Raw genomic sequence first — 20,736 nt, 5'->3', positions numbered from 1 at the left:
AAATTTAATGATAAATTTTTACTATACTAATTACATAAAATTTAATATAAAATTTTTACTGTACTAATTACATAAAATTTAATGATAAATTTTTACTATACTAATTACATAAAATTTAATGATAAATTTTTACTATACTAATTACATAAAATTTAATATAAAATTTTTACTGTACTAATTACATAAAATTTAATGATAAATTTTTACTATACTAATTACATAAAATTTAATAAATTTTTACTGTACTAATTACATAAAATTTAATAAATTTTTACTGTACTAATAACATAAAATTTTATATTAAATTTCTATTTTATGTTAAAAATCATTAATAAAATATCTGCTACTTCGTGGTTCCATGGTTATTGGTTAATGATTTTTAACATACCAAATTTAACCATGGTACAAAAAGAAAATTTACAATTAAATTTCTACTTTCAGTTTTTAATAAACCCTTAAAATTTGAAATCTATCTTTTTAATAAATTCACTAGAAACATTTTCTGATCTATTAATTTATCACACCCTTGTATCGCATTGCCTGCTTAAATATCGCATTTGATTTTTTAAAATTGAATAATAACTCTCCAATGGTGATGCCATCCTTTCGAAAACGATTAACCATTTATCTCTCGAACCACCTCCGCATCCTCGTGTTCCTCTCACCTCAGGCGCTAAAACGTCAATTTGGAGATTAAATTTTCTTCCGTCGCAGCAACTTGGCTCGCCCACGAACCCTCTAGCACCCGTAATTAATGTCATTATAAATTAAGAAGGGTAATTTAGCTCTTTTCAGGCGCTTGTAAACAAAAGTGACTCTCTCCTCTTTTCGTCCTTGCGTCAGGATCATTAAATTTGTTCCGGGAAATTCCTTCCTTGACACAAATTCCGACTTTTGTCTTCTTAAGTTTACTGCGCAGCTGGAATTATAATTTCTTCACTTATACTGTTTTGTTTCGGTATAGCGTTTAAAATTCTAATTTGATGATAATGTTTATTTTTTTAGCCCCGTTTTTTTAAATAGGTGTAATGATAATTTCGTAAAAAGGTTCATCCTGTTGTGTTTATATTTGCTTAATTTACTCCTAATTATTTTAATTAAATTTAATAAAAAAATATTATAAACTTAGTATATAGAACGGAATTTACCAAAATTAGTGTACATAATTAATTCTTTATAGTCTATTTTTTCGTGCGAAAATGTTAATTTTGTTTTGCTTATTATTTAATTAGTTTAAAGGAGTTAACCTGAATAGGCGCTTAAATAAACACGTCTCTGACTGTCTTGCCCCCCTGTTGGGAAATGCTGCCAGATCTATGCGTAGAAAATTATTAGCTTTGCCAGTATAAAGAGAGACCATAGACACAGGGTGACCAGACTTCCTATATTTTCCTATATTTTTAATGCCTTTATTTTCACCTATTTTCCTATATTTTCCTATAATTTCACGATCTTTTGAAAATGAGAATTTTTTAAGTACGTGTCATAGAGCATGTAGTGAAAAAACTGCCACTTTCGAACAAAATCTTGAAATCCGCTAAGTGATAAAATAATGCAAGAAAGCAGTGTACAAAAAATGATCAATATTCTAGGTGATTCGAGTCAAAGTATACCGATATGCAGTAATTACCTGATTATTTTCCAATTTAGTTACCTATATTTTCCTATAATTCGCTTATTTCTATTCCTATATTTTCCTATAATTCGCTTATTTATAGTCCTATATTTTCCTATAATTCGCCTCTAAAATTCCTATTTTTCCTATAAAATTCACCCTGATAGACAAACTAGTTTTATGTCCAGTTGCAGCACCACAAACTCTATAATCGGCTAAGAATTATCTTTTATTTAAAGTTCTTTTCCAAGAATTGTTATTTTTTAATTTATACGACACTCTTATTTCGGTAATTTAACCCAGAATTTGAACAATTTCTTCGAGGAACTCTTGTTAAAAATTGTAGAAAGTACAGATAAAATTCTAATTTTGGTTCGTAGTAAAATAAAATAAAAAAAGGCTGCATTTTCCGATTGGAAGAACAGTTTAAATAATCGATATTTAGCAGTGTTTTTTGTTGGAAGATCTTCCGAGTAAAAACAGATATTTTGGAGAATTATTTTTATTTTACTGTACCTTTTAGCAGAGTTATTTTGTTTTTATTTTGTAGAGCAGTGGTTTTTTGGAGATAAAAATAGACAATTATTTTGATAAACCCTCTATATTGTTATTATTTTAACAAATCTTAAACTGAACGAAGTAACTCAAAACTATACATTTTACACAATTTCTAAATCCATTTTTTTATGAGAATAGCATAAAATAAATTATGAGGTTAGTTTTAATTATAACTAGATCTTTCTCAACTCCTTCCGCGTTGAGTTTGCAAGTGCTATCCCCACTGGTATATGGGTCTTCCCCCGAGTTCTTCGGTTTCCCTTTCCATAAAAACTTGTAGAGGTTAACGGAGTGTAGGGAGCTGTGGGCTCGCGTGGCATGAAGGGCTTGCATTGTAACCCGGCCACCTGAATTAATGGTCTTAAAGGCCGACTACATAAATCTTCGGTTTACTCTGTCTTTCACTGGAAGTAGGCTGACTGCATGGCACACGTGTATTGCAGTAAGCCTACTTCCAGTGAAAAACAGACTACACCGAAGATCTATGTAGTCGGCCTTTAAAAGTCGTTTAATGACTTAGGTATTAGCCTAGCTGATTATTATTATTATTATTATTATTTTAAAATCCGCTCAGATTACGTTTCCAATACAAACTCTAAATTATTTAATAACTCACCTAAAATGGCGTTTTAAGTAGCACTATAGCCTCGATATTTGTAGCGCCTTATAGATTTTATTTTTATAATATTTAATACAATTTCGACACTTCTCACACTTAATAATATTTTGACCGCAAAATAAGAATAACAGTTATTAAGTAATAAAAAATGATGAAAATAAAATTATTTAAATCAAATTTATTTGAAACAGCTTGGTGAGAAAACGCGCGTGAATGTTATCGTTTAATAAAAAAAAGCTAAATCTCTTGGTACTTGGTTCCGGCACGCAATCCACCATGAGCTTAGAATTTTCGTATTGCAATTCGTCACTGCTGTCAATTGAGTGTCTGGTCTTTGTTGTGACGATTTCCCAAAATATGTTTTGATAATAGCGTCAATAAGAATCCAAATTGAATGGCGTAACCGAAATATCGAGGGGCGGACTTTCACCTAAAATGGGTACAGGATTTTGAAATACGGAATTTCACGCTGGATTTGGAGAGTTCTTGTTGGATTTGGAGAGTTCTTGTTGGATTTGGAGAGTTCTTGTTGGATTTGGAGTGTTCTTGTTGGATTTGGAGAGTTCTTGTTGGATTTGGAGAGTTCTTGTTGGATTTGGAGAGTTCTTGTTGGATTTGGAGAGTTCTTGTTGGATTTGGAGAGTTCTTGTTGGATTTGGAGAGTTCTTGTTGGATTTGGAGAGTTCTTGTTGGATTTGGAGAGTTCTTGTTGGATTTGGAGAGTTCTTGTTGGATTTGGAGAGTTCTTGTTGGATTTGGAGAGTTCTTGTTGGATTTGGAGAGTTCTTGTTGGATTTGGAGAGTTCTTGTTGGATTTGGAGAGTTCTTGTTGGATTTGGAGAGTTCTTGTTGGATTTGGAGAGTTCTTGTTGGATTTGGAGAGTTCTTGTTGGATTTGGAGAGTTCTTGTTGGATTTGGAGAGTTCTTGTTGGATTTGGAGAGTTCTTGTTGGATTTGGAGAGTTCTTGTTGGATTTGGAGAGTTCTTGTTGGATTTGGAGAGTTCTTGTTGGATTTGGAGAGTTCTTGTTGGATTTGGAGAGTTCTTGTTGGATTTGGAGAGTTCTTGTTGGATTTGGAGAGTTCTTGTTGGATTTGGAGAGTTCTTGTTGGATTTGGAGAGTTCTTGTTGGATTTGGAGAGTTCTTGTTGGATTTGGAGAGTTCTTGTTGGATTTGGAGAGTTCTTGTTGGATTTGGAGAGTTCTTGTTGGATTTGGAGAGTTCTTGTTGGATTTGGAGAGTTCTTGTTGGATTTGGAGAGTTCTTGTTGGATTTGGAGAGTTCTTGTTGGATTTGGAGAGTTCTTGTTGGATTTGGAGAGTTCTTGTTGGATTTGGAGAGTTCTTGTTGGATTTGGAGAGTTCTTGTTGGATTTGGAGAGTTCTTGTTGGATTTGGAGAGTTCTTGTTGGATTTGGAGAGTTCTTGTTGGATTTGGAGAGTTCTTGTTGGATTTGGAGAGTTCTTGTTGGATTTGGAGAGTTCTTGTTGGATTTGGAGAGTTCTTGTTGGATTTGGAGAGTTCTTGTTGGATTTGGAGAGTTCTTGTTGGATTTGGAGAGTTCTTGTTGGATTTGGAGAGTTCTTGTTGGATTTGGAGAGTTCTTGTTGGATTTGGAGAGTTCTTGTTGGATTTGGAGAGTTCTTGTTGGATTTGGAGAGTTCTTGTTGGATTTGGAGAGTTCTTGTTGGATTTGGAGAGTTCTTGTTGGATTTGGAGAGTTCTTGTTGGATTTGGAGAGTTCTTGTTGGATTTGGAGAGTTCTTGTTGGATTTGGAGAGTTCTTGTTGGATTTGGAGAGTTCTTGTTGGATTTGGAGAGTTCTTGTTGGATTTGGAGAGTTCTTGTTGGATTTGGAGAGTTCTTGTTGGATTTGGAGAGTTCTTGTTGGATTTGGAGAGTTCTTGTTGGATTTGGAGAGTTCTTGTTGGATTTGGAGAGTTCTTGTTGGATTTGGAGAGTTCTTGTTGGATTTGGAGAGTTCTTGTTGGATTTGGAGAGTTCTTGTTGGATTTGGAGAGTTCTTGTTGGATTTGGAGAGTTTTTGTTGGATTTGGAGAGTTTTTGTTGGATTTGGAGAGTTTTTGTTGGATTTGGAGAGTTTTTGTTGGATTTGGAGAGTTTTTGTTGGATTTGGAGAGTTTTTGTTGGATTTGGAGAGTTTTTGTTGGATTTGGAGAGTTTTTGTTGGATTTGGAGAGTTTTTGTTGGATTTGGAGAGTTTTTGTTGGATTTGGAGAGTTTTTGTTGGATTTGGAGAGTTTTTGTTGGATTTGGAGAGTTTTTGTTGGATTTGGAGAGTTTTTGTTGGATTTGGAGAGTTTTTGTTGGATTTGGAGAGTTTTTGTTGGATTTGGAGAGTTTTTGTTGGATTTGGAGAGTTTTTGTTGGATTTGGAGAGTTTTTGTTGGATTTGGAGAGTTTTTGTTGGATTTGGAGAGTTTTTGTTGGATTTGGAGAGTTTTTGTTGGATTTGGAGAGTTTTTGTTGGATTTGGAGAGTTTTTGTTGGATTTGGAGAGTTTTTGTTGGATTTGGAGAGTTTTTGTTGGATTTGGAGAGTTTTTGTTGGATTTGGAGAGTTTTTGTTGGATTTGGAGAGTTTTTGTTGGATTTGGAGAGTTTTTGTTGGATTTGGAGAGTTTTTGTTGGATTTGGAGAGTTTTTGTTGGATTTGGAGAGTTTTTGTTGGATTTGGAGAGTTTTTGTTGGATTTGGAGAGTTTTTGTTGGATTTGGAGAGTTTTTGTTGGATTTGGAGAGTTTTTGTTGGATTTGGAGAGTTTTTGTTGGATTTGGAGAGTTTTTGTTGGATTTGGAGAGTTTTTGTTGGATTTGGAGAGTTTTTGTTGGATTTGGAGAGTTTTTGTTGGATTTGGAGAGTTTTTGTTGGATTTGGAGAGTTTTTGTTGGATTTGGAGAGTTTTTGTTGGATTTGGAGAGTTTTTGTTGGATTTGGAGAGTTTTTGTTGGATTTGGAGAGTTTTTGTTGGATTTGGAGAGTTTTTGTTGGATTTGGAGAGTTTTTGTTGGATTTGGAGAGTTTTTGTTGGATTTGGAGAGTTTTTGTTGGATTTGGAGAGTTTTTGTTGGATTTGGAGAGTTTTTGTTGGATTTGGAGAGTTCTTGTTGGATTTGGAGAGTTCTTGTTGGATTTGGAGAGTTCTTGTTGGATTTGGAGAGTTCTTGTTGGATTTGGAGAGTTCTTGTTGGATTTGGCGATTTATTCGTCGGTTTTTCGCGATTTATTCGTCGGTTTTTCGCGATTTATTGGTCGGTTTTTCGGGATTTATTGGTCGGTTTTTCGGGATTTATTGGTCGGTTTTTCGGGATTTATTGGTCGGTTTTTCGCGATTTATTGGTCGGTTTTTCGCGATTTATTGGTCGGTTTTTCGCGATTTATTGGTCGGTTTTTCGGGATTTATCCGTCGGTTTTTCGGGATTTATCCGTCGGTTTTTCGGGATTTATCCGTCGAATTTCTTTGAATGTCCGACCCCTCGCCAAATCTTTTTTCGACCCCTCGCCCAAAATATCGTTTTCCTGAGAGATGGCTTCAAAATTTCAGTCGCTTTTGCTTTCGAGAAAACTAAAATTTAACAGCTGACAGCGTCTATATTTCGACCACAGATGTCACCATCTGTCAACCTATTTTTTACTGATTTTATACACCACTAGATATTCTAAGAAAATACGATGACCAAATTTATCTTTTCAAAAATTTCCTTTTTTTGGCAATGACTTTGAATATGTCCCTGAAAAATATTTTAAATAACTTAAATTTGTTTTTACATCGATGAATTTCCGATGAGGAAATATTTTTAGAAACCAACTTAATAACTTTAAAACGAAAAAGGCCGTATTAGCGAAATAAAGCTATTATTCAAACCTAAATATATTTTTAATCTAGAAAATTCGATGTAGCTAGAAAATATAGAAAACTCGATGTAGCTAGTATTGTTAAAAATCTGAAAAATTAGTTGACCAATAATTGGTCGAAATGACGCAGTTTTTTTGAGGGTCACAGCAATATTTAAATTTAACCAATTTTCTTGCGATTAAAATGTTAAATTTAACCAATTTTCTTGCGATTAAAATGTTAAATTTAACCAATTTTCTTGCGATTAAAATCTTAAATTTAACCAATTTTCTTGCGATTAAAATCTTAAATTTAACCAATTTTCTTGCGATTAAAGTGTTAAATTTAACCAATTTTCTTGCGATTAAAATGTTAAATTTAACCAATTTTCTTGCGATTAAAATGTTAAATTTAACCAATTTTCTTGCGATTAAAATGTTAAATTTAACCAATTTTCTTGCGATTAAAATGTTAAATTTAACTAATTTTCTTGCGATTAAAATGTTAAATTTAACCAATTTTCTTGCGATTAAAATCTTAAATTTAACCAATTTTCTTGCGATTAAAATCTTAAATTTAACCAATTTTCTTGCGATTAAAATCTTAAATTTAACCAATTTTCTTGCGATTAAAATGTTAAATTTAACTAATTTTCTTGCGATTAAAATGTTAAATTTAACTAATTTTCTTGCGATTAAAATGTTAAATTTAACCAATTTTCTTGCGATTAAAATGTTAAATTTAACCAATTTTCTTGCGATTAAAATGTTAAATTTAACCAATTTTCTTGCGATTAAAATGTTAAATTTAACCAATTTTCTTGCGATTAAAATGTTAAATTTAACCAATTTTCTTGCGATTAAAATGTTAAATTTAACCAATTTTCTTGCGATTAAAATGTTAAATTTAACCAATTTTCTTGCGATTAAAATGTTAAATTTAACCAATTTTCTTGCGATTAAAATGTTAAATTTAACCAATTTTCTTGCGATTAAAATGTTAAATTTAACCAATTTTCTTGCGATTAAAATGTTAAATTTAACCAATTTTCTTGCGATTAAAATGTTAAATTTAACCAATTTTCTTGCGATTAAAATGTTAAATTTAACCAATTTTCTTGCGATTAAAATCTTAAATTTAACAAATTTTCTTGCGATTAAAATCTTAAATTTAACTAATTTTCTTGCGATTAAAATCTTAAATTTAACTAATTTTCTTGCGATTAAAATCTTAAATTTAACTAATTTTCTTGCGATTAAAATCTTAAATTTAACTAATTTTCTTGCGATTAAAATCTTAAATTTAACCAATTTTCTTGCGATTAAAATCTTAAATTTAACCAATTTTCTTGCGATTAAAATGTTAAATTTAACCAATTTTCTTGCGATTAAAATGTTAAATTTAACCAATTTTCTTGCGATTAAAATGTTAAATTTAACCAATTTTCTTGCGATTAAAATGTTAAATTTAACCAATTTTCTTGCGATTAAAATGTTAAATTTAACCAATTTTCTTGCGATTAAAATGTTAAATTTAACCAATTTTCTTGCGATTAAAATGTTAAATTTAACCAATTTTCTTGCGATTAAAATGTTAAATTTAACCAATTTTCTTGCGATTAAAATCTTAAATTTAACTAATTTTCTTGCGATTAAAATCTTAAATTTAACTAATTTTCTTGCGATTAAAATGTTAAATTTAACTAATTTTCTTGCGATTAAAATCTTAAATTTAACTAATTTTCTTGCGATTAAAATCTTAAATTTAACTAATTTTCTTGCGATTAAAATCTTAAATTTAACTAATTTTCTTGCGATTAAAATCTTAAATTTAACTAATTTTCTTGCGATTAAAATCTTAAATTTACCTAATTTTTTGCGATTAAAATCTTAAATTTTAACAAGAAATTAAGATTTTGACCCCGACTATGCTGAAGATGGCGCTACACAACACTATCTAGCTTTCTCACTTCTATTTAATAACGGCGCGCGACGCACGCTCGGTGGTACGTTCCAATTAATACTTGTTACCGAGCATGCGTCATGCGCCGTTCTTAAAGTGTTGGTTGCACGAAAAGTCGATAGTAATAAAATCGAACGAATGAGGGCTTGTTTTGAAGCCCAGGAAGTTAAATGTCATTGTCGAAACAAATTTCCAAGCCGAATTGTACTCATTTTGGGTCCGAAACTAACCTTTTTCGCACCCCAAAATTAAAAATATTTGCGCGAATTTTTCTCCTCTGTCGCACGAGCAAATCGAAGCTGTAGTTTTATTCCTTAAGTAGAAGGAGCTGAATTGGAGGGATTCTGTTTACTTGTAGAAGTTTTCAAACCCGAGATTTTGCAAGTAAAATAGGATATTCCATTTTTCTGAATTATTTCTGAATACGAGTCATTAAATTACTTAATTATGAGCTGAAAGAAGCATTTTTTCCTGGGTTTGGGTACGTGCATAGGTTGTCCCCCAGACTAAATCTTTCTAATATCCCCCCCCCCCCAGGTGCTACGCCCCTGCATTAATACAATAGGAAGTGTCACAAAGTTTTATTTGCGCAAGACTTTTTTTATTGGAAAACAGTATACGATATAAGGCTTAGGGCATCCGATTCCGAAAGTGAGGAAACTTGGACGGTTTTTAAATGTTTTTAATAAAACAATTTTGCGCAATTTTTAAGTTTTTAATTTATTTCATAGGAAATGTCTTACTTATTTTATTATCTTACTTATGTAGAAAGTTTTAAGCATCACCGGGAATTCATCTCGCGTTCTATATCCACTTAGAACTTTCGTAATACAGTATGGGAGTATAATTATAGTTTAATATGGTATTTCCCTTTAAGTACCAGCCCCAAATATTGTCAGTCGCAATTTTTTGACAAGCGCAGCCTAGATGATTATTATTATTATTATTATCATGGGAAAGTCTAGGATGCCCTTGTTATCCCACAACCTAGTTTCTACCCTGACTATGTAGCCGACCTAGGGTCTAATACGACAGCTCCTATGGCTCCCTGGGATTATCGCCACTAAGCCTCGGACCTAATTTCTCCGGAAGAAACAACACGGTGTTCGCGAAATGACGCAACTTGATCCTCTTGGCTGTTATGGCGAAATTAGCCCTTCTAGTCCGTTGCCGTTCTATATAGGCCACTTCGGATCTCACGATTTCAGGGAGCTTAGACCGAGGGGTTGTCACTTCAGAAATCTGGTGTACAAATCGTGGGAAATCGAAATAATTATTTCTGGAAATCTAGAAATACAGGAGAAATATTTGAAACATTTTAGATATTTCTGGAAATCTAGAAATACTGAAGAAATATTTGAAATATTTTCGATATTTCTGGAAATCTCGAAATTCAAAGAATTGTTGGAAATCTAGAGAAATAAACGGAAATATATTCGATATTTCTGGAAATCTCGAAATCCAAAGGGATATTGGAAATCTCGAGAAATCGAAAGAAATATTGGAAATCTCGAGAAATCGAAAAAAATATTTTTGATGTTTCTGGAAATCTGGAAATATTTTTGTTTCTGGAAATCTGGAAATATTTTTGTTTCTGGAAATCAGGAAATATTTTTGTTTCTGGAAATCTGGAAATATTTTTGATGTTTCTGGAAATCTGGAAATATTTTTGATGTTTTTGGAAATCTGGAAATATTTTTGACGTTTTTGGAAAGCTGGAAATATTTTTGATGTTTCTGGAAATCTGGAAATATTTTTGACGTTTTTGGAAATCTGGAAGTATTTTTGATGGTTTTGGAAATCTGGAAATAATTGGAAATCAGAAATCTTGTGTACAATTTTTATCTAAGTGGCTGCCCCCTCGGCTTAGACAGGCTTAATAACTTCGCGATGGCCTCGGTCCCTGGCGCTAATACGTTAGCCTGTCGCTACTAACTTAGTTTTTACTTGAAAGATGGTCGGAAACAGCGAACCTGCTTTCCAGGAAGACCGTGTCCCGCGTGACTCGAACGCGAAAACGTCCAACACTGCCCCCCCCCCCCCGCCGCACCCTCCGCCCCCATCGAATGGCCCCACCACTGCACGCTCCTCTCAGTAGCCCTTATTTCCACTATCGATGTGGAGGCCGGTGGAGGCTTCATTTGGATGCTCGGCTACGATGGCCGATCTCGACGGGATACGGTCGCTATGGCAACCCTCTCGCTTTTCCTCTCCAGCTCCTCTTCGTGGAGTTGTTGCGTTCCACCGACTCATCCTCCGTTTGGCGAAGGAAGTTCACCGTCGCAGACTTTACCGTCACGGGTGAATTTTAATGAATTGCGAGGATAGCTTGTTTATCATCTACTCTGGTCTTTTATTTTAGTTACAAGGGGGACGTCTTTAAAGTTTAGGGGTTTGTAGGGTTTTCGTTTATTAAAGGGAATATAACCTCGGGTATTTGGTGTGGAACACCAACGTTTGCAGCTTTGGCCGCTCTTACCTTTGGCTTTAGAAATGTTTGGCGCCACTGTACAGGGAAATTTAAAATTGAAGGGGTCTTCCGTAAAGATTGCTTTGCGGGTTATATTCCCTTTAAGAAGGGATTTGCTTAATGGAGGGTCCCCGATAATTCGGTCTATACATCAGGCGCGTAACCTTTTTTAGAGTGAGTTCACCCCGAATATGCGCGACTGGCTATTACTAATGGCTGTCCTTTTTAGAGACCACTCTTTACTCTTTACGGTGCGTGTGGATTAATGAAATTTTACTTTCTCGTTAACCCATACGTGGGACTATTTTCTAAAAGCATCTCATTTAAATTACTTTTTTTAGATCATTGGCTTAAATAGCTTAATATAATTCAATGAATTTATATTTAATGTGATAAATATTTTCTATTGCAATGCTGAAAAACTACGTGGATATACTTTATACAAATTTCAAAACCCAAATTTTTAAAATAATTTAATATACTTCAATATATTTGTTGGAATGTGATAAATATTTTATATTGCAATGCCTAAAAATTATATTGATATATTTTATGCAAAATTAAAATCGAAATATTTATAATAATTTAATATAACTCCATAAATTTGTAGGAATGTGATAAATATTTTATATTGCAATGCCTAAAATTTATATTGACATATTTATTCAAATTTAAAACCGAAATGTTTAAAATAATTTAATGTACTTTAATGAATTTGTAGATATGTACGAATTATTTTGTGTCAAAGCCGCCAAACTACACCGAGATTAATTTATGACAATTTTAAAACTTCACAAATAAAAGGAAGGTTTTAAAACCAAATGAGCGAAATATATTGATAATTTTGGAGTGGGAATATTTCCTTGTTTTGTAAGATCCGTTTTCAAGTTTTCAAGTTTTCAAGTTTGCGACTCACATTTTCGTAATAATCTTAAAGGTCCAAAGAATCGTTTATAAAATTAGGCCACCATTTCAGGTATCCCCTCCCCTTCCGGCACGCAACCCAAGTTTATATTATCAGGGCCGCTGAGAGCTGGCCTGGGCCCCGGTAAAATATAAGTTCCGGGCCCCGGTGATTTGTACCGGCTTCCCCTCGCTCCTGTCGAGCCTGTATGTTATCGCTTCTAAAAACCCGTGATTTTTTTGGCCCAACCCTCAAAATTTAAACGATTGCGTGTTCCTTTAAATGGTGTGGAAGTCTCTAATGACGTGACCTTCAACCAGTGGTTTGTTTGGTCCAAGTGTGCCAAATGTAAGTTGCAAGTTAATTTGGATAACTTAAAAATGGTATTATTTCATTTTACGAAGATAAGTAAAGTAAATATCATTAAAGGAAGTAGATGGGAATTGTCCAGTCCAAATTTTTACTGCTACTGGGAGAGCTAACTAATTAAGCTTATTTAGTTCATACTGTTAAAACGTAAAAAAATTTAATCCTAGCTTTTCAATCAAATTATACTCTAAATTTACTAAACTTTACCCCTTTTTTAGTGTAAATTATCTAACTTCATCGAAAACGTCTAGTTGTTTTATGAAAAATTAAAATACTTGTAGTAGATTTTGTAACTATAAATTGTCATTTTTAAAAACAATGTTAGAAATTTTAATTGTGTTTTAATTGTAGCTAAGAAATTTTAATGATTTTTCAGGGTTGTTAATTTTTTGAATTTTAATAAAATCAAATAGATATTTGATTTACATAGGATTTTTATTGATTTTAATTAATTTTAATTGACTTTTTATTGATATGATTGATTTTTTAAAGTTTTATGCCTGTTGTTCTTGACAAATTGATAAATAATTTGACTGCAGCGATAACGTAAACTATAGTTTAAATTAATCTGTATTAAATTGAATTATTCATAAATAATTCATAAATACATTGAAATATAATACGTAATTTAAATCAATGGATTTTTTGAATAAATTGAAATTATTTAAATCAATGCAATTTTTAATAACATTGAATTATTTAAATCAATGCAATTTTTAATAACATTGAAATTATTTAAATCAATGCAATTTTTAATAACATTGAAATTATTTAAATCAATGCAATTTTTAATAACATTGAAATGATTTAAATCAATGCAATTTTTAATAATATTGAAATGATTTAAATCAATGCAATTTTTAATAATATTGAAATGATTTAAATCAATGCAATTTTTAATAATATTGAAATTATTTAAATTAATGCAATTTTTAATAACATTGAAATGATTTAAATCAATGCAATTTTTAATAACATTGAAATTATTTAAATTAATGCAATTTTTAATAACATTGAAATTATTTAAATTAATGCAATTTTTAATAACATTGAAATGATTTAAATCAATGCAATTTTTAATAACATTGAAATGATTTAAATCAATGCAATTTTTAATAATATTGAAATGATTTAAATTAATGGATTTTGAACCTGCTGATTTTAGTTAATTTTAAACTGATTTGGGGTTAAATGAAGTTTTATTTTCTCTAGATTTCTGTAGTCGACGCTTATAACAATCGTGGCGTTTTTTCGGTATCGTCCATTTTGGGATCACGGGGATCGAACTCTCTCTATGAAATCTCATTTTTTGTTCCGCGATCAAAGTTAAGCGTCCGTATATACAAAACGTATATCGTTCCACGCGATTCTAATCATACGGGACTTCTGACTTAGTCCCCCGTTCTATTTGTAAACCACACTCACCGGACGCTACCGTAATAGTTAGAAACGTCAGTAAAACCTGCGCGTCCGGGAAAAACACCCTTTAATAGTAGTGACCTCGCGCGAAACGTCACTTTAAAATGACAGCGATATATAAGCTCCTGATACGGTTCCGTACACTGACTGTCGCGATTGTCAGTACCGCAAAACGTTTCCATAACGCGACAACCCGTATTGGCAGTAAAGGTGTAAACTAGAGCGTAGCTAGACTGCGTGGTGCGTCGTGGATGGGCGCGCGATGGAGGAGAGAAGCTCGAGAGGCCCCAAATCCTCTCTCTCCTGGTAGCTATTTTCCCGGCACTGACTCAGAAGGAACTCGGCTTCCCCGCGAGGCTGACCCGCGCCCGTACCGCTCTCACTGCAGATTTTTTTGGAACATTTTGCACCCCAATATTTTGAACGCGAAGTTGGCTTCACCTCAGTTTCTCTCACTCCTGTGATCGGCTTTCGCCTGATGGCTTGGTAGCGTGATATTTAGTTAGTTTCGTCGGCAGATATCGTTCAGAAAGTGAGCCGAGCACGATGACGCAGTTCGTGTCACATATTCCGGTTGACGTGGCTGCATGTCGCATGGTAGTGCCACCTAACCGGCCTCATCATATAGATATTAGAGAGCAACATCATCACGTTCATAGACAGGTAATAGTTGTTCTTCTGTGTAGTTCGTAGTTCGTAGTTTCTACTTAAGTTGTACTGCTACTGGTATTCGTAGTGACACTGTTCAAATCGTTCTTTTAAATTAAGTTTTTTTTAGTGTTGTAAGTCGGAAAATTTTCCGAAAATGACCGAGGCCTTTTTCTGGAAAATTTTCCGAATTTTTCCGAAAAATATTTAAAAAAAAAAGTTTTAATTCCATGATGTTTGCAAATTTAAATAAAGCGGCATTTTCACCTAATATATTCGAATCTGAAAGTAAAACTAAACCTCTAGACTAGTTTAAACTGATTAACAATGTAACACTATTAATGTTTTGTAGTATCTTTGCTGTTATTAGACATTTTATATCGATAAAAAGTTAAAAACATAAAAAACCCTTAAAAAGTAATTTGTTTAAATTTTTTATTTTGCCGATTTGCGGAAAATTTTCCGCATTTGATTTTTCCGGAAAATTAACAACACTAGTTTTTTGTAATTTTATGCAACAAAAAACTAATTGGCTAATGATCACGTTGAACTAAATACTAATTTTGTAGACGAGGATCACGTTGAACTATATTGCAGGCCTGATACTAACCTTGTAACTGACTTTTCTCACTTAAAATCACTTTTTTGAAAATCGGTCACGAAAAGTCAATTTTCCCAAAATTAGTTACTATTTATTACTTTTTTCGAATTTTTATATTTCCTTAGCATTGGAAAACTGTCTTACAACCCTTTTTTACAATTAGTAATAAGCGGTTGAAAAAAGCTATTCAATAGAAAATAGATTTAAAAAAACTAGTCTAATTTCGTCTTTTTTTAAAAAAAAGTGATAACTTCCTATGGTTATATAGTTATTTTGGTTTTGTAACTAGTCAAAAAACTCAATAAAACAGTATTTTTTTAACCATTTTTGGTAGATTTTCAGTCACTTTTCGGTCACTTTTTTAAAATATTTAGTCACTAAACTCACTTAATTCTACTGTGTAAGTTAGTATCAGGCCTGTATTATTGCGAAATTCTAAACTTGTTCCATTGTGATCAATGTGATCTGTATTTTGTCCGGTGTCCAATTTTATCCCCTTTTCTTGTAGTTAAATAACGTAGATTTCTAGTTTATACTTTTCTTTGTATTGCGGTAATCGTAGTGGAGCAGAGTTCCAAATATTCTTTAGATTTAATGTTTTTAGCAATTATATATACAGGGTGTCTCAAAAGGTTATGCAAAAATGTTAAGGAGTTGTAGGGGGTGAATTGAGAAGTATGCCTGTTTTTTCCCCATTTTCCTACGATGAGTTAAAAGAGCGCCAGAGAGCTTCAAAGTGTGGCCTACTAGCCCCTAGAAGTAGGCTGCAACGAGCGCAAAACCGAGCAGCGGGGAAACGCGAACATTATGATTTGGGTTCGTGTGATAGGTGAAAAAGGACTTTGTAAACAAATCGAGGTAACCAGCGTACAAAAGTACACTTAAACACAGTATTTAAAGTCCCTGCTGCTTGGGTTTCCGCTTGTTGCAGCATACTTCCAGGGGCTAGTAGGCCACACTTTGAAGCTCTCTGGCGCTCTTTTAACTCATCGTAGGAAAATGGGGGAAAAAAGGCTTACTTCTCAACTCACTCCCTACAACTCCTTCAAATTTTGCCATCACCTTTTGATACACCCTCGCAAAACGCGCGTTTAAATAAAGCACTAAAAAGCTTTAAGCTCGGGACGCAGATAAAAATATTTTATACTTTTATTTTTTTTATTTTATGAAAACACCTATTGCAGGGTTGCCACACGTCAGGGAAATCAGGGAAAAGTCAGTTAATTTTAAAATGGGCCCAAAAAGTCCAGGAAATGTCAGGGAATTTTAAGAATTTGTAAAAATTCAGGGAAAAGTCAGAATTCAATTTTATCTGGGCACTTTTTGAAAGTTATTTTACTCTGGATCTATGACAAATTCTATGATAATCATTTATTTCCTTGAAAGTTTGGCTAATTGTTTCAACATTGCTATAACCTTTTTACTGAAATATAAGTCCATTTAAATTTATTAACTTCTTATAAAAGTAAAATATGAAATAAAAATTTTGGCCTTAATAAGTCAGGAAACTCTCTTAAAGGGGTCAGGAAAACGGAGAATAGTCAGTGAATCTGAAATAGAAGATTTTGTGGCAATCCTGTTAGTATTTTTATAGATAAAGCATAAAACTAAACGCTTTTTTAGATCACACTTAGACTATTTGGTATTTCATTTAACAATCGGTGTGATCTGTATTTGTAGTATCTAAGATTTAAACTAACAATATTGTAATTAATGATTAATATCTCATTTATTTTCCCCAAGACTGCGTTAATTTTCCCTCTCAGTGGTTCTAATCTATAGTTTTTTAAACTCGAGCTAAACTATTTAATCATATCAAGAGTTAATCGTGTGGAGAAATGTACTTGTTCATTGCCGAAAGTGTTGTTCTCGTTACGTACAAGGTGGGCAAGTTATTTTATACTTTGAAAATCAAAATTTTCTACTTTGAGATAAAATTTGCTTTCAAGATATTTTCCCCGGAATCAATTTAAACCTATTTCTGTGAGTAATATTTTAAATGTTTCCAATTTTTAATAGAGGTTACAAATCATTTCAATAACTTATAAACCCATATAAAATTTCCATTAAAATAACGTAACTTGAAGTTGTGGCAAAATAAATATTTTCCAAACAACGTTAATTTTAAGCTAATATAAAGCTAATATAAAATTATTTTTTTACGACAGAGTTACATGCACGTCAGGGAAAAGTTAGGAAATTTGGAAAACATTTAATCACGAGACGGACAGGGTTGCTACATTCTTAGTATAAACATGAGTAACATAACCAAATAAGTGTGACAACTAGCAAAAATGATCTTCGAACTGATTTTCAGCGTTATTTAGCAATTTAGGATTAGTGTCTAAATATGTACAAGGCGAAATATAATACTAGCAAGGACGATAACATTCTACTTACAAGGAGGATAACATTCTACTTACAAGGAGACATCCCGAAGTGTAACTCACCGATTTTGTTCAAACTCGGGATTGGTAGACCTTCATGTAACTTGAAAAATCCTAAAGGGAATTTATTCAATGGGCAACCGTTTTGCCATGGCAACGAAAAATGTTCTTGACAACAACAAATGGAAATTTTCCCATTGAAAATAACATGGGATTCTGACCGATTCCTAGGACCCCCCCCCCCCCCCCTGTGAAATATTTGAACCAATTTCAAAATTTCGAAAATGCCAAAAATAGAAAAAATAGATAAAAATTGACAAAAAAAACATCAAAATTGATCAACTTTTGATCAATTTGAGGTCAAAATCCCATGTTATTTTCAATGGGAAAATTTAATATTTTGTGTTGTCAAAAACATTTTTCGTTGCCATGGCAAAACGGTTGCCCATTGAATAAATTCCCTTTAGGAGTTTTCATGATACATGAAGGTCTACCAATCCCCCGAGTTTGAACAAAATCGGTGGGTTACACTTCGGGATGTCTCCTTGTTAGTTTGGTCTAATTCAGAGCTTTGCGAGAGTGTGGCTCCATTAAGTTGACCCGCCCTAATAAGCATAACTAAAATAGCATAGCCTATCAATACGCACCCATTATGCACCATTACGCACCGTTAATTTCAAATTTTGCACCAGTGCCGTTTTAACGGAATTTAATTTTTTAAATGGGCGGGCCAGCTTAACGATAGCCCGCCCAATTTAGAATTTCAAAAAAAAACAGCCTATCAATACGCACCCATTATGCACCATTACGCACCGTTAATTTAAAATTTTGCACCAGTGCCGTTTTGACGGAATTTAATTTTTTTAATGGGCGGGCCAGCTTAACGATAGCCCGCCAAATTTAGAATTTCCAAAAAAAACATAGCCTATCAATACGCACCCATTATGCACCATTACGCACCGTTAATTTCAAATTTTGCACCAGTGCCGTTTTAACGGAATTTAATTTTTTAAATGGGCGGGCCAGCTTAACGATAGCCCGCCCAATTTAGAATTTCAAAAAAAACAGCCTATCAATACGCACCCATTATGCACCATTACGCACCGTTAATTTAAAATTTTGCACCAGTGCCGTTTTGACGGAATTTAATTTTTTAAATGGGCGGGCCAGCTTAACGATAGCCCGCCCAATTTAGAATTTCCTAAAAAACAGCCTATCAATACGCACCCATTATGCACCATTACGCACCGTTAATTTAAAATTTTGCACCAGTGCCGTTTTGACGGAATTTAATTTTTTAAATGGGCGGGCCAGCTTAACGATAGCCCGCCCAATTTAGAATTTCCAAAAAAACTGCCTATCAATACGCACCCATTATGCACCATTACGCACCGTTAATTTCAAATTTTGCACCAGTGCCATTTTGAAGGTAGTTAATTATTTAAATTAAATGGGAATTATTTAAATTGAGACCTCCGTAAGCACGGAGATTTACGTTGTTGGAAGACGGTTTGAAATACCTTAGAATTAAAATTAAGCGACGTAATTGCAAATTTAGGTTATATGACAATCACAGCTATTCAAAAATATAACTTTTATGAATATCGGACTTCAATTGAGAAACGGTTTGAAGACTTTTAGGCGAAAATATAAAACTACGAAAATTGGAGACCCGTAAATTACCGCGAAAGCCATACTTAAAACTAATATTTACTAATGGAACCGAAGATATAAGTCCGCTGGATCCTAACCTAACCAAAAATAGTTTTTTTTAAAGTTATCGGACATAATTTTCAGTATGTTAGGCTCAGATTTCAAAATTATGAAGGGCGATCGATGCCGGTATGTGTACATTCGAACGAGTTAACATTTACCTCCCTATCCCTTTAAGCTAATTGTCCGACACATCGGCATCGGCATCGGCTACATTGTAAGTGAAACTAGTGTAAAAACCTAGGCGCAGTGTAATTTTGGGGCACTTATACCTGAAATTTCAAAACTGGGGCTCTAAAATCGGTCCAAATGGGGGCCGTTAACAATCGTGCGCCTAATGGGAAAATCGCCACTGTGCTTAACAGAGCCGTTCGCTATTTTATGAGGAACTAAAGAGTTATAAATAGTAATCATCGGGAGCACAAGGTTGAAAACCCCTGATCTAGACTAACAATATGAACTTGAAAAGTTGATCTGACTCGTAAAACAGTGTAGTGCAAATTTCATTAATGGTGAGTCTTAATGGGTGCCAATTGATGGGCTACTTTTAAGGCTGAAAATTTGAAATGGGTGAGCTTCATTAACTTGGCCCGCCCAATTTGAAATTCATATATCTCTGAACCCAGTGTGGTGCAAATTTCAAAAATGGTGGTGCATAATGGTGCATAATGGGTGCCAATTGATGGGCTACTTTTAAGGCTGAAAATTTGAAATGGGCGGGCTTCATTAACTTGGCCCGCCCAATTTGAAATTCATATATCTCTGAACCCAGTGTGGTGCAAATTTCAAAAATGGTGGTGCATAATGGTGCATAATGGGTGCCAATTGATGGGCTACTTTTAAGGCTGAAAATTTGAAATGGGCGGGCTTCATTAACTTGGCCCGCCCAATTTGAAATTCATATATCTCTGAACCCAGTGTGGTGAAAATTTCAAAAATGGTGGTGCATAATGGTGCATAATGGGTGCCAATTGATGGGCTACTTTTAAGGCTGAAAATTTGAAATGGGCGGGCTTCATTAACTTGGCCCGCCCAATTTGAAATTCATATATCTCTGAACCCAGTGTGGTGCAAATTTCAAAAATGGTGGTGCATAATGGTGCATAATGGTGCATAATGGGTGCCAATTGATGGGCTACTTTTAAGGCTGAAAATTTGAAATGGGCGGGCCCATTAACTTGGCCCGCCCGGATTTAAAATCATACATTTAGATCTCCGAAACCAATGTGCGGCAAATTTCATAAAAGGTGGGGCTTAATGGTGCATAATGGGTTGGTTCGCCGATTTTGAAATATACGCCGGAAAACTAGCCTGTCACAAAGCACCCGTGGTTCAACGTTACGCACCACCTTCTTTATAATTTGCACCTTACCAGTTTCTGAGATATACGAAATACGGATTTAAATCTATATTTTATAATTTAAGATTTTTCAAAACCATTTTTTGCTAGTTTAAATATTAAAAAATGTATCTGAGGAATAGGAACTTTATTTTTCAATACGGGTGGAAATTTAAAAAATGAACTACTTCTGTGTGTGGAATACTTTAACTACACCCTTACTAGTGTAAAAGTATCTTTATTAGTCAAGTAATTACCTTTTGAACTACCGAACT

General features: G+C 33.5%; 1 protein-coding gene across 3 annotated transcripts in view; it reads left to right on the top strand.

Annotated features, from left to right (window-relative positions):
- LOC149944083 (uncharacterized) overlaps positions 1-20,736 on the top strand; it is a 211,707-nt gene that overhangs the window by 13,456 nt on the left and 177,515 nt on the right. The window contains exon 1 of one of the 3 annotated variants that reach the window (XM_090176754.1): positions 14,227-14,436. The exons of the other annotated variants lie outside the window; for them this stretch is intronic. Coding sequence (XP_090032880.1) covers positions 14,320-14,436 — 117 coding nt within the window. The 5' untranslated portion in view covers positions 14,227-14,319. Of the gene's footprint in view, positions 1-14,226; positions 14,437-20,736 lie in introns of those variants that run through there. 3 annotated transcript variants of the gene reach the window in all.

Source organism: Leiobunum rupestre, chromosome 5 (assembly GCF_980474605.1).
Source record: "Leiobunum rupestre chromosome 5, qqLeiRupe1.1.hap1, whole genome shotgun sequence".
Lineage (NCBI taxonomy): Eukaryota > Metazoa > Arthropoda > Arachnida > Opiliones > Sclerosomatidae > Leiobunum > Leiobunum rupestre.
This window is presented reverse-complemented; position numbering and strand designations above follow the sequence as displayed.